At 37.0% G+C, this 15517-nt stretch overlaps 1 protein-coding gene across 1 annotated transcript in view; it reads left to right on the forward strand.

The window, feature by feature from the left end:
- The window catches only part of KIAA2026 (KIAA2026 ortholog), an 84686-nt gene that overhangs the window by 34068 nt on the left and 35101 nt on the right, over positions 1–15517 (forward strand). The window contains exon 4 of the mRNA XM_049772914.1: positions 1845–1924. Coding sequence (XP_049628871.1) covers positions 1845–1924 — 80 coding nt within the window. The remainder of the gene's footprint in view (positions 1–1844; positions 1925–15517) is intronic.

The following is a 15517-nucleotide window of genomic DNA, read 5'->3' on the forward strand; positions in this document are numbered from 1 at the left end:
TTCTTTGAATATTGTTTATGCAGTTCATCCGCTGACCTATTTTTGTAGAAGTTTGTTTTCTGTAAGTTCTGTTTTCTACTACAAGAAGATACAAATAAGAAACGTTATTCTGGGGCCGGAGAGATAGCACAGCAGTAGGGCGTTTGCCATGCATGTGGAAGGATGGCATCCCATATGGTCCCCCCCGAGCCTGCGGGGGTGGGGGACGATTTCTGAGCGTAGAGCCAGGAGTAACCCCTGAGCACTGCTGGGTGTGACCCAAAACCCAAGAAAGAAATATGTTATTTTATTTTAAAGGTAAATGTTCCATGATACTAGGTTGATACTTGAACACAGTAAAAATAAGACAGGTGAACTTAAGCAACTCAAAATTTTAGTAGTTCAAACAAATATTCATGCATTTTACCAAGCTGTATGTTGGAAATTATCTATTTAACGTTTCTGATACTTAAAAAATAATTCTGTTATAAATTGGAGTTGTACCTACAAATTGAATGAAATGCTGCAATATAATAGACTTTTTCCATGCAAGATCATTATCTGTGTAGAGGAATGTTTAGGAAAGAGCATTAAAGATAAAGCATGATTACCTTTAAGTTTTTTGTTTTGGTTTTTGGTTTTTGGGTCACTTGGCACTCTCAGGAGTAACTCTTAGGAATTACTCCTGGCTCTCCGCTCAGAAATCGCTCCTGGCAGGCTCAGGGGACCATATGGATGCCGGGATTCGAACCACTGTCCATCTGCATGCAAGGCAAATGCCTTACCTCCATGCTATCTCTCCCGCCCACCTTTAAAGTTTTTAAAATTAGCTTTAAAGTATTTCTGGTTAAGCTCTTGGAGAATAGGATTTCTATTAAAATTTTTGTGTACCATAAATTGTACAGTACCTATATATTTTGTTTGTTGAATAACCACCATATATTAATGTGGGAGATCATTTACTTTATATCTTAATAAAAAGTTTTTATGGCGGTGGCGCAAGAGGTAAGGTGCCTGCCTTGCCTGCGCTGGCCTTGGACGGACCGCAGTTCGATCCCCCGGCGTCCCATATGGTCCCCCAAGCCAGGAGCAACTTCTGAGCGCATAGCCAGGAGTAACCCCTGAGTGTTACCGGGTGTGGCCCAAAAACCAAAAAAAAAAAAAAAAAAAAAAAAGTTTTTATGATGACTATATTTTTATGTAAAAATTACTGAGTAGATATAGTTCAGACTGTTTTGAACTGTATTTCTTTGAGAAAGTTTATTTTTCCCAGTTATTTCTGATTATAAAAATGACTAGGTTCACTTTAAAGGGAAATGTTTACCTTGTTTTAAAATTGGATGTTGAATACTGCCAAAGGCAGCCAGCCCATTAGGTGAGTGCAGAGCTAAAGGGATGGAAAAACCTGTTTCTTAAGCTGCTAAGAGGATTTTTCACATTAGACTGGCTAAAGATTATAGTCTTCACAGTATAGCTTCTATTCAAATTCCTGTCTGCTGTTAAAGGTAAGGGTGCTTTCTTAGTAATTTCATTTCTTTCAGTTGTGAATCAGATATTAACCAAGCTGTTATGATATAATTTTTTTGTGAAAAATCTTAGTGCAACTAATCTGCTAAATACATTGGATGTGTAGTCATTTTGGTTCTTATATAAACTAAAACAATTCATTAGCATGTCTGTTATAGTTGTGACTTAATGTTTATTTCTATTGTGACTTATTTTGATTGATCATTTTTATTTGACTGACTAGAAGTCATCTGTTAGTTACAATTTAACTTTCAAGGTTCTGTGTAATTTGCTTTTTGTTAATGAAGTGGTGCTTATATAAACAGCATTATGAAGCTTTTCTCTTTTAATCTTGAAAGGAAAAAAATCCATATCTAAAAAAGCAATCACAAAGAAGAGGAAAACTATCACAAAGTCACCTACTGTACCAGAATTTCAGGTAAATGTTTCATTTTGTCTAAGAACGTTTTAGTTTAATTTTTTTGCTTTATTGTTTATATTGTCCTCCAAGTGATGGTTAAATTTTACTGTAACATCCATGCATCCAGTATAATTCCAACTGTGATTTATTTCCTTTCAGGTATAGACTGAGCTTATATTTATTTAATCTGCTAATATTAAAAAATGTATGGTTTTGTCATGATAAAAAATATTTAAAATATATTATAGCATAATGAATTTCAGAAGTCATTTAATATAAATATAATTAAATGCATACATGAAATTATATGAATAAGTCATAAATTTTGTGATAAAGTTGCTTAATCTGTTTTTATTTGCATACTGTAGAGATAGTAGGTTTAATAGCCTAAAAGGCTTTTTTAGCTCAGCTAATTCAGAGAATTTAAGTAAATGTTAACTGTTTCTTAAACATTTCTAAAGAAAGACAAAGAAAACTAATTGTGTATTCAAGTTTATGGTTATTTGAAAAGTTTTTCATTTGTAACTGACAATATAAGCAGAGAAACTCACCCTAAGTAAATATTACTTTAACTTTCTATTTAATAAGATGTGTTTTATTTAGAAAATGTCTTTTAAAATTATATATTTAAAAAAATATAAAATGTGTCCAATCTTTTTGAAAGTTCTTAAGTATAATTTTTAAATGCCAAAAATAAAAATGTTAAAATCAAGAGTAATAGTATTTTTAATATGTACCATGTCTTTAATGGTTGCATGTGTCAAAAATGTAGATGCATGTATTTTTTCAGTATTAGTCCTATTGAGAACGTGCTCCTGTGAAAATATTCATTACTAATTTTATTTTTAATGAATAACAAAAGAAATTGGTTATGTTTTTATCAGCACTTTATTTTTATGATTTAGTATGAAATATAAACATTTCTATAAAATTATTTTTATAAAGTAAACTTGCTTCCAGCATATTCAGTGGAAAATATGTATTTACTGTTTAGTTAAAAGCCTTTCTATCATTGTTGTACACATATAATTTAATGCTACAATATATTGTCATTTTCTATTTATGTGCTAGCTTTTGTTATTTCTCCCACAATTCTTCAAAGTACTTGTACATTTCTGGCCCATTGTTGATATTTGCCTGCATTCTTATCTTAGGAGATGAACATTTTTGAATATGGAGTAAATAATATAAACAGAGTTTTTTAAGTTGCAGGTGGTATTCATTATTGAGAGAAAGATCAATTTAGTCGATTTTGTAACAATTTTTAAGCTACAGTTAAATGACAAAACAGAGTGTCAAGTATAGTAAGGGTAAATATTTCAAGAAACTTTGATTTGGATCATGTCTGTGTGCTGACTTGGATTGTAAAAAAACATTTTTTTTAACCATGGGTGCCTGGTAAAAAGCTTGAAGAACACCATCTTAAATGATATTTTTTAGTTATTGGTCACTTACTTACCACTTGAAAACTTAAGGTCAGAAGTACATGTTTTACTAGATTGAAGTGACTGAAATAAATAAATTTCTATCCTGGTAACTGAGGCAGTCCTAGACATGTGTGTCTGCATGTATACTTGTGCATTCATGTGTCTGGGTGTGTGTTTGACTTGGGAAGCACACTTTTTGACGACTATAATTACTTATTTACAGTGTGGATACCATAGAATTCCTCAGGGTTGACTATTATCTCCCAGGAAAAAAGGTTTATTTGCTTCAAATAAACAATAATAAAGTTAATATTACTAGTTAATAAATTTCATTGTAAATCAGATGTTGGTTTTGATTCTCAATACCTTTATACATTTTTAGCTGTTTTAAGGTTCACATATATTAGAAATTATTATATTAAAAAAGTGAATTTATTTTCTATAGTTCAAGCACTATAATAACTTACAATCTGACACTCTTCAAATTATTTATTTTATTCAGTTCAAATGCCACATTTGGGACCAGAGAGAGATTTCAAAAGGCTAAGTGCATGATTTGCATGTAGTAATTTCAAATTTGACTCATGTCAGCTCATGATCCCCTAGTACTGCCAGGAGTGTCCCCAAGCATAGAGCTAAGTAAACCCCTGACCGTTGTTGGATGTGTCCCCCAAAACAAAAGTTTTTAAAGATACTAATGTTATATTTCTATAATAAAGCACAAAGATAATTTATAAAAATAGATTACCCTTATAATAGTTATTCTGAAATACTACATTTCTAAAGATAATGAAACTGTGAATAGGTAATCTCTTCAGTAAAACTTGACATTTAAAGACTTGCTGCCTTGGGGCCAGAGTAACAGCACAGAGGCTGTGTGTTTGCACGCTGCCGATCCAGAACCGACCCGGGTTCGGTTCCGGCATCCCATATGATCCCTTACCCTGCCAGAAGCAATTTCTGAGCACAGAGCCAGGAATAACCCCTGAGCACCACTGGGTGTGGCCCAAAACTTTTTAAAATAAAATAAAGACTTGGTGCCTTTATTGTGCTTAAAAAAATAAAAAATAAAAGCTTTTGGGGCCAGAGAGATAGCACAGTGGTAGGGCGTTTGCCTTGCAAGCAGCCGACCCAGGACCAATGGTAGTTCAAATTCCAGCATCCCATATGGTCCCCTATGGTCCCCGTTCCCTTCCAGGATGATTTCTGAGCAGAGGCAGGAGTAACCCCTGAGCACCCCCAGGTGTGGCCCCAAAACCAAAACCAAAAACAAAAATTTTCTTCATATTTTACTTTTGGGGTTTATTTTCCTTCATTATTTTGAATTAATATTATCTTGTATTCTGTCCTAGGATTCTTTTTAAATTGTAAAGCAATCTTCAAGATAAATATAAGTAAGTGGGACAAAAATTTTAAACAGGTGCAAAAAACTAAATACTTTTTTGCAATTTGGAATGCTTTATTGTGTATGAGTTCTGATACATATAAAAAGCAACATGGTTCCTTATCTGTATCAAACAGATTAAAAGGTGTAGGTTTATGGCAAACATAAAGGTTGACTCTAAGACTGAATTAGATCATTAAAAAGCAAGTGGATAAAGGCTGGAGCGGTGGCGCAGGGCATAAGGTGTCAATCCCCCCCCACCCCCGGCGTCCCATATGGGACCCCAAGCCAAGAGCGATTTCTGTGCGCATAGCCAGGAGTAACCCCTGACCTCACTGAGTGTGGCCAAAAAAAAAAAAAGCACATGGATGGACTGGAGATTGGTATAGCAAGTCAAGTCCTTGCCTTTGTGTAGCTGGCCCAGGTTCCTAGTACTGCATAGGGTACCCTCTGAGCCCTACTAGATATGCCCCCACCCCACCCCCTGAAAAAAAATTCAGCATAAACTAAGTATATATTTGGAATGTCCGCCCAAAACAAAGATGGTTTCTTATTCTAGAAAAAAAATGGATATAGGAATTGTTGGGGCCGGTGAGGTGGCGCTAGAGGTAAGGTGTCTGCCTTGCAAGTGCTAGCCAAGGAAGGACCGTGGTTTCGATCCCCTCGTCGTCCCATATGGTCCCCCCAAGCCAGGGGAAATTTATGAGTGCTTAGCCAGGAGTAACCCCTGAGCTTCAAACAGGTGTGGCCTCAAAAACCAAAAAAAAAAAAAAAATTAGGAATTGTTTATGAAGTTATTTTTAAAGTAAATTCTACCGTAATCCCAACTACTTTTTCTCTTTTATTTGGTTTTGGGCCATATTGGTAGTGCTTGGGTTACTCCTAGCTCTGCACTCAAGGATCTTTCCTGGCAGTGCCCCAGGGCAATATGGGACACTGGGACTGAACTTGGCCACCTGCAAGGCAAATGCTTTACCCACTGTGCCTTGTTCTGGCTCCTGTTCCTAACTACTTTTCAGTTTGGTAGTGTTCTTGTCAATTTTTGAAGCAACAAATTAAACAAGACTGTTTGCATTAGGAAGTATCTATGTTTATATACATGTTAAATATGTATATTTAAGTTTAAGAAAATAACCACCCCACCTCTATTTCATATACTGTAGCCATTCAAGTGATAGATTAAATTTATTTTTGTGTATATGTGTTTAAGAGACTAATCGTATTGGAGTTACTTTCTTCTAAGAGATGTCAGAGATTAGATTCTTTAGTATAGCAAGTTTTCAATTCCAAAATCTTTATGTTTAATCTTCAGCACTGCATACAGTCTAGGAGCACCCCTGAGAGTGAGCACTGACCCCCCAAGCACTGAGTACCATCAGTTGTAGTTCAAAACAACATAAAATTAATCTATTTCCAGAGAGATAGCATGGAGGTAGGGCATTTGCCTTGCATGCAGAAGGTCAGTGGTTCAAATCCCGGCATCCCATATGGTCCCCCGAGCCTGCCAGGAGCGATTTCTGAGCATAGAGCCAAGAGTAACCCCTGAGCGCTGGTAGGTGTGACCCAAAAACCAAAAAAAAAAATCTATTTCCAATTAAATTAATAATAGTACCTAGCTGATAGGTACTATTGTTGTAAGAATTAAGTTGTTGAGCTTACTATTTTATTTAAACTATTTGCTGAAATAAGCATACCAGATACTTCTTATAAAAACTGTTTTAGGGATCAACACAACAGGCCTTGCACACGGCCTACCCAGTTCAATCCCCAGCATCATATATGATCTCCCAAGCACTGTGAGGAGTAATTCCTGAGTACACAGCCAAGAGTAAGCCCTGAACATCACTGGATGTGACCCTAAAACTTAAAAAGTTTAAAAACTGCAATGAGGGGCAGGAACAAAAGTATAGCAGGTAGGGTGCTTGCTTTGCATGGTGCCAACCCAGGTTCAATTCCTAGCATCCCATTTAGTTTTCCAAACCCCACCAAGAGTAATCCCTGAATATAGAGCCAGGAGTAACCCCTGAGCTCCACTGAGCATAGAACACACAAAAGCATGAAACACTATTAAGAATTGCTTTAAGAGCATACACTAACTAATGCTTTTTGAACAAGTTAAACATTGAAATAAATAGAAAATGTGGTCCATAATTTCTTAAGCTATTAAATCTCATTAAGCATATAAGAATTTGCACAGGAGTAAACCAGGCAATATTATTTGCATCCCTATTTTAAGGGAGAACTTATACTTACCATATAGTAGTGTTACATGCATTTGGCATATAGGGATGTCTGATTGGATTTATTGCTAGCAGTAGTTACAGATTTTTTTTTTTTAGCATTTAGCATATTGGTAATTTACAGTTTAAATTGACTTATTTTCTTATTTTATTAGACTTAGATTGAAAAATCAACATTGATTTTAATAGTCAATCAACATTTACTTTAAAGATCTTTAATATTTGCAAGTGCTCTAACATGCATTCTTTTTACCTACAAATATAATAAAGTCCTAGAAAATATTTTTAAATCTTAGTATTTTTAAAGTAATATATTTAAAATCTTTTGGGGGGTTGGGCCACACCCAGCAGCACTCAGGGGTTACTCCTGACACTGTTCTCAGAAATTGCTCAGACTAAGGGGATCATATGGGATACTGGGGATTGAACCTTGTTCTATCCTGGGTTGGCCACATGTAAGGCAAATTTCCTACCCCTATGCTAATACTAGTCACTTTATACATAAAACCGTGATGAAAGTTTTAAATAGTAATATGATCCTTGGTTTTCATGATTTTTTTATTGACAACCAACATCTCTCATGTAACATATAACCCTATTCCAAATCTGTGATGTTTTTCTAAAGTCTGTTGTATCTCTTCAATTAACAGATGGTGAAATGAAGTGTCTATTTCTTAATAAAGCACAACCCTCAAGTAAAACAACATTGATATCAAATTGTTAGTTTTTAGCTGCCTCAGTGTTAACCTTTGAATATATTCAACTTAAGCTTTTTGTTTCATTAGATTTTTACTTCTCCCTTAAAATGCTTTCACCTTATTATAACTATAGTATAGTAAGAGAAGCATATGGTTTTAATTATATAATAGTAATTTTATTTCATTTTTATCTTATTAGTCATTTTTCAAGCATCACAAGAGTTGTTTGTTTACAGGTTTTATTGTAAATTATTATTATACCATAATTGCTGGTATGATGACCATAAGAACTTTTCTGTATTGATAGTTTTTGAGAAGTTATATAATGTTATTTAAATATAAAGCTTAAATCTAAACCACAAGTTTAGCATTTAGTTTACAGTATAGCAAAGTATAGAAATATTGTGACACTGAATATGACTCATTTTTTGGATCAATTTAACTTTTCTCTGTGGTCTTCTCATGATGTTTATTTTTCTTAGTTTTAAATTGAATCACTGTGAATTACAAAGCTACAAAAATATTTATGATTAATTTCAGTTCTCTCAACATATGTTCAGTGTATGTTCTTCCAAGACCAGTCTTCACCAGTGTCTACCACCTTCCACCAGTGTCCCCAGTTTCCCTCCAACCCCGCCTCTGTAGCAAGCCCTTTCCCCTCCCTCAATGTCACTTCCTTAATTTATCTCCCAACCCCTGCCACAATGTCAAGCTTTCTACTGAAGACCAGTTCTACTCTTCATTCCAGTTGTGATTGGGCATTTGCTATTCTCCTAGGAAGATTCTCTGTATTCCACATGAGAGATCATGCTGAATCTGATCCTCCCCACTAGCTGATTTCACTCAACAGGATAGATGCTTTCCAGATCCATTCATGTGGCAGCAAATTGAATGATTTATTTTTTCATAGAACGAAATAGTATTTCATTTTGTATATGTGCCATATCTATATTCTTAATCCAGTTATCTGTGTGCATTTGGGTTGTTCCCTTATTATGGTCATTGTATATAGTGCTTTGATGAACATAGGAGGTGCAGATGTCTTTTGCATTGTGCTTTGGGGGCTCTTGAGGTATATTATCAGGAGTGGATTGTTGAGTTCATATGAAGCCTCAATTGTCAGCTTTTGAGAAACTGTCTATATTGTCCTTAAAAATAATAGACTGACTGTCCAGTCAGCATTCCCACTAGCACTGAATGAGATGAGTTCCTTTTTACCAACATCCTCACCAACACTGGTGGTGGTTATTTTTGTTAAGTACCTCTCTGGGTTTGCGGTGATATTTCATTATTTTGATTAGCATTTCCCTGATGAAATACAGAGCATTTTTTTTCACATGCTTTGCTCCACTGCATATTTTCTGCTCCTTTTTTAAAAAGAGTAACATATATTGAGGGTTTGTCTCTAGTTGTATTCCATCGACCTGAGAGTGTCTTTATTTCAGTAGCCTTCTATTTTAATTACTGCCTCTTTATAGTATACTGTATACTTTGAAGTTGGGGAAAGGGAGGACTTCAATATTCTTTTTCCCATGGATTGCTTTAGCTATTTATGAAGGCTCATTGCTCCATATGAATTTCAGACATGTTTGATTTTTTTCTTTTGATTTCCTTCTAAAAGTTTTTGTGTTTTTAAATTTTTTAAGTTATTTAAACACCATGGTTTACAATGTTGTTCACCTCTTTTTTTTACAGTTACATAGTTGTTCATGATCAAATTTCAGTCACGCAAGTATTGTGCTTTTCATCAGTGCACATAGTCCTCTACCAGTGTCACTAGTTTTCCCCCCCCAACCCTTTCCCTTGAGGCAGGACATTTTGTTGTCTTCTCTCCCCCCCACCCCAATTTTATTCTTTTAGACATTGTGGTTTGCATTTTTGTTGCTGAAGGGGTATCATGCCTATCACTTTATCTCTTTCAGCATCTAGTTCTTGTTCAGAGTTATCATTTCTAACAATTATTGTCATAGTGGTCCCTTCTTTGTTCTAACTGCACTACTACACTATTTCTAGCAAGCTTTCTACCATGGACTTATCTTCCTGACCCTGGTCTCTACTGACTTTGGATATTAATATTATTCTATATATACATATATATATAAAGATACATATCTTTATATATAGTACAAAATAGTGCTACCATTCTGTCTCTCCTCCCTTTTGACTCATTTCTCTCAGTGTAATACTCTCCACTCATTCATGTATTTAGATAATTCCTCACATGTTCTAATCTCGAGGGAATTGGGGAAGCATGTCTGGAAACAAGGCCACTGCAGAAAATAAACCAAACAAAGATTTGGAGAGATGAAATGGGTCCAGGGATCTTTCTACTACAAGAAGTCAAGATCTGCCTGAGCAGATCTTTATTGGGGAGGATAAGACCACCCCCATGTTTGGAGAACAGGTTGGGGTAGAGAGCCTATCCAGAGGCTCTTCCTTCCTAGGTGGGATAAATATGTGTAAAGAAGAAGCCGTCATTGATAAGGGTCCAAACAAGCTAATCAAACACATGTATAAGCAATTTTTATGACTTTATTATTCCTAACATCTATGTAGTATTCCATTGTGTAGATATACCATAACTTCTTTATTCACTCATCTGTTCTTGGGCACTTGGGCACTTGAGTTGTTTCCAGATTATGGTTATTGAATAGTGCTGTAACGAACCTAGGTGTCCAGAGGGTTTTTCTGCATTGAGTTTTTAGGCTCCTACTGTATATTTCTATTGCTGGATCATATGAATGCTCAATTTCAAGTTTTTTGAGGAATATCGATACTGTTTTTCACAAAGGCTGGATCAGTTGACTTTCCCACAGTAGTGAATAAGATGAGAGTCCCTTTCTCACTTGCATCCATGCCAGCACTGGTTGCTCCTGGTTCTGTGTGCATGTGTGTGTGATTTGTGCCAGTCTTTATGATGTGAGATTGTTGTCTCATTGTTTGGTTTTTCATTTCCCTGATGATTGTTAATGTGGATTATTTTTCAAGTGCATTTGGACCATCTGTCTTCTTTGAGAAAGTTTCTCTTCATCTCTTCCTATTTTTGAATGGTGTTGGATGATTTTTTCTTCCTAACCTCTACAAGTGCCATATATATCTATTAAATCCTTGTTAGATGGCTATTGGGTGAATATTTCTCCCATTTTGTGGGTATTACTTATATCCTAGTCACAGCTTCCTTTGAAATACAGAAGCTATGATGTGTTTATCTTTGTTTGCACTTGCTTATTCAGTGATACCTTTAAGGCATCCTTAAAGATTCCTTTAGTTTCGGGCCCGAGAGATAGCACAGCAGCGTTTGCCTGGCAAGCAGCCAATCCAGGACCAAAGGTGGTTGGTTCGAATCCCAGTGTCCCATATGGTCCCCTGTGCCTGCCAGGAGCTATTTTTGAGCAAACAGCCAGGAGTAACCCCTGAGCACCACCGGGTGTGGCCCCAAAAAAACCAAGAAAAAAAAAAAAGATTCCTTTAGTTTCAATGTCATAGACAGTTCTGCCCATGTTTTTCTCTATGGAACTTATGGTTTCAGGTCTAATACAATATATTTAATCAACATTTTGATTTGACTTTATGCATGGTGTCCTCCTATCTCTTGAAGCAGTGTTTTGTAGTTATTTTTGTATAGATCTTTCATCTTGTAGTTAAATTGACACTGAGGTACTTGATTTTCTGAAGTAAATTGTGAAAGGGTTTTTTTTATAAATAACTTTTAACTATTAGACAAAATTTAAGGCTCAGAATTATTATTCATAAATTTAGCTTCAAATTGGGCCAGAGCCATAGCATGAAGGTAGGTCATTTGTGTTGCACGAGGCCAACCCAGGTTCCATCCCCTGCTTCCCATGTGGTCTGTACAAGCCTGCTAGGAGTGATATCTGAGAACAGAGCCAGGAGTAACCTCTGAATGCTGTGCGTGTTTCCCCAAAAGTAAAGTTAACTCCGTTTTAAATTTTTTTTCTACTTTAAAAGTACTATTTTTTAACTACTTTTAAAGGTAGTTAAAAAAATGACTCACTTTTAAAAGTAGTTTTTTAAATTTTTTTAACTGAAACCCAACTACAAACATGCTTATAATCATAGTGCTTAAACAAAGACACTATTATTAGAGAAGAAATTAAAAAAAATAAATCTTGAGTCCATTTTCTATTTTTCTCTTCTTTCTCCTCTTCTTCCTCTTCATTTTCTACTTCTTCCTTCTCTTCTACTTTTTCTTTTTTCTCTTCTACTTCTTCCTCTTCATTTTCTTCTTCCTCTTTTTCTTCCCCTCCTTCCTCTTTTCTTCTTTTTCTTTTTCCTTTCTCCTCTATTTCCTCCTCTTTTTCTTCCTCCTCCTCCTCTTCTTCCTTTTTACTTTTTATTCTTCTTCCCCTTCTTCCTCCTCTTGCTCCTTTTCCTCCTCTTACTCTTATTCCAACACTTCTTAATATTCTCTTTCTATGTCTCTGGGACTCCAAAGATTCCTATGTTGTTTCTGTTGAGTTTATCAAAGACTTCTATTTTTATCTGTTCACATTTTTTGAGTAGCTTATTCATTACCTGATCGTTTGCTTTAAGGTTCTTTTCCAATCTCTTCTGCTGTATGGAGATGTTCTGCATCTCATCTTCTGGCTTGCTGACCCCGTCCTCAGCTGCTATTGTTTCTTTGGAGAGGTTTTTCATTATGGTGTTCATTTCATCTACCAATGTTTTTTAGACCTCTTATTTCGGTTGTAAGTTCTGCCATTATGATCTGTTCATATCTGTCTATGCTTGCTTTGAGTTCTTTGACCATCCTCCATCCTCTCCTTATCTGAAGGCTTTTCAGGTCATCTTCACTCTCTATGTGTGGTGTTGTCCAGCATTGTTTCCCCATTGCAACACTTCTATAGGGGTTTCTACTATGTGCTGTGCAAGGGTTTGTGGGTTAGAAGATGCGTGCGGCTGCGAAGTGGAGGGCCGTGTTCCTCTGGCTCCACCTTATTGGGTGGGGCCCTTACCAGGTTTGGCCCTGGAGATTATGTTCAGTGGTGTCTTTTTGGCTGTCTTGTGCAGGAAAGTAGAAAAGTAGACAGGGAACAAAGCAGCAGTCCTTTAATGACTCTCTGGGTTTGGGCCCTGGAGATTGTGTTCGATGGATTCTCCTTGGTTGTCTTGTGCAGGAAAGTCAACAGGGAACAAGGCAGCAGTCCTTAAAAGGCTCTCCTGTGCCCAATCTCACAGCAGTGATCAGCACCCACTTTATTGGGTGGGGCCCTTACGAGTTTGGGCACTGGAGATTGTGTTCAGTGGCGTCGTCTTGGCTGTCTTATGCTCACAGGGAACAAGGCACAGTTCTTTAATGGCTCTCTGAGTTTGGGCCCTGGAGATTGTATTCGATTTCTTCTTCTTGGTTGTCGTGTGCAGGAAAGTAGACAGGGAACAATGCAGCAGTCTTTAAATGGTTCTCCTGTGCCCAGTTCCTCAGCAGGGATCAGCACCCACGTATTGGGTGGGGCCCTTACCAGGTTTGGCCCTGGAGATTATGTTTATTGGTGTCTTCTTGGCTGTCTTGTGCAGGAAAGTAGACAGGGAACAAGGCTGCAGTCCTTTAATGGCTCTCCAGGTTTGGGCCCTGGAGATTGTGTTCGATGGTTTCTTCTTGGCTGTCTTGTACATGAAAGTCAAAAGGGTTTTTAAAATATATCTCTTCCTGGGCCCAGAGAGATAGCACAGCGGTGTTTGCCTTGCAAGCAGCCGATCCAGACCTAAGGTGGTTGGTTGGAATCCCGGTGTCCATATGGTCCCCTGTGCCTGCCAGGAGCTATTTCTGAGCAGACAGCCAGGAGTAACCCCTGAGCACCTCCGGGTGTGGCCCAAAAACCAATATATATATATATTTGGCCCACACCTGGTGGCTTTCAGGAATTTCTCTCCGCTCTGCACTCAAAAATAACAATTGATGCAATTTCTATCCTCTGATTGAGTATGTTATGTTTATTCCATTTGCTGGGTCCCATGTGCATTGGTAAGAATGTATATTCAGGGCCCGGAGAGATAGCACAGTGGCATTTGCCTTGCAAGCAGCCGATCCAGGACCAAAGGTGGTTAGTTCGAATCCCGGTGTCCCATATGGTCCCCCGTGCCTGCCAGGAGTTATTTCTGAGCAAGACAGCCAGGAGTAACCCCTGAGCAATGCCAGGTGTGGCCCAAAAAAAAAAAAAAAGAATGTATATTTAACTTTTTGGGATTGAAAACCCTGTATAATGTACTTAACCCCTCTCTTTTCTTCCTTGAAAGCCAATATATCCTTATTGAGTTTTAGCCTGGTTGATCTATCAAGAGGTAACAGGATGTTGTTGAAGTCTCCAACTACTATTGTGTTGCTGCTGATGTCTTTCTTGAAGTTTGTTAGCAGTTATTTTAAGTGTTTTGCTGGCCCATCATTGGGTGCATATGTGTCTAGAAGTGTGATATTTTTTCCCCTAATACACATATCCCTTGATTATTAGAAATAATCTCTATTTCTTATAACCAACCTTTGTAAGCCTGAAGTCTTTGTCCTCTGATATTAGTATGGTAACCTCATTCTTTTTAAGGGAGTTGTTTGCTTGAAGCATTGTCTTCCTCTTTTGACTTTGAGTCTGTATTTGCTGTGACTATTCAGATGTGTTTCTTGCAGGCAGCAGAGTGTTAGATTTATTTTTCTGATCCATTTTCCATTCTCTGTCTCTTAGTTGGTGTGTAGGAATTTTATGCCATTTTCTTGTAGACATTTGCTGTGTTTGTGTAGTTTGTTTTGCCTAACGTAACCCTTTCTAATCTTTTAAAGTAGATTTTGAGTAGTTTCTGAGCTGTTGTTTATCCAGACTTACCTAAGTAAGTCTGGGGAGATGAAGTATTCTTGGTGAGGCATTTCTTTCATTGAGTTTTTTCAGTATATTCCCACCACTGCCTTCAGGCTTGGAGGGTTGCTTGTGATAAATATGCTCTGACTCTTAAAGATTTATCTATTTCAATGTAAATCTTAGGGATATATGTATGTAATTTTCTTTTTGATCTTCCTGATTTCAGTATTCTATTTATGGTTTTTATCATTTTGACTATGGTGTGCCTTTGGTTGTTTTTTGGTCTCTTTGGGCATCAGGTTGCGGGTGTATGTACTGTGTAGCTCTGGGAACTTTGTAGCAATAATGTGGGGTGGTTGGGTTTTTTTCTTTTCTTTTTGTTTTGGCTCCACACACGGTGGTGCTCAGGGGTTACTCCTGGCTCTGTGCTCAGAAATCCCATATGGGATGCTGGGAAACAGACCCAGGTCTGTTCCAGGTGAGCTCCTTTCGGTAGGTAAATGCCCTACCGATGTTCTATCACTCCGGCCCCGACAGTAAAGTGATTGACTGTTGCTTCTTTTGGGATTTTCTTCCTGGCTCTCTGGGACTCCAGTGGTTCTTATGTTGTTTCTGTTGAATTTGGGATAACTAAGGTCTGTTGTCATCTTTTACTTTATTTTGAGGATTTTTTTCAATCTTCTGTTTATTTTAAGACTCTTCTGCTGCTGTTGTCTGGAGGTGTTAAGCAGATCATCTTCAAACACACTGCTTCTGTTCTCAGTAGCCGTTACTTTGCTGGTGAGACCTTCCAGTGAGTTCTTTATTTTGCCTACCAAGTTAAGTTCTGTCATTTCTGTTTGAAGTTTTTTGTTTCTGCTATCTTATCCTCCTTATTCTTTCTGACTGTCCATTTCATGGTTTCTTTGAGTTCCTTAAACAATCCTCAACATTTCCCCCCCTAAAGCCCTAATCAAAGTGACTATATAAGAGGCTGATGCTAGTTGAGTTATCAGAACTACCATCTTTATTCACTGAAAGTAGTGGGACTCGGTGTTGCTCTCCCATTGTGACCTTTGC

Source organism: Suncus etruscus, chromosome 1 (assembly GCF_024139225.1).
Source record: "Suncus etruscus isolate mSunEtr1 chromosome 1, mSunEtr1.pri.cur, whole genome shotgun sequence".
Taxonomy (NCBI): domain Eukaryota; kingdom Metazoa; phylum Chordata; class Mammalia; order Eulipotyphla; family Soricidae; genus Suncus; species Suncus etruscus.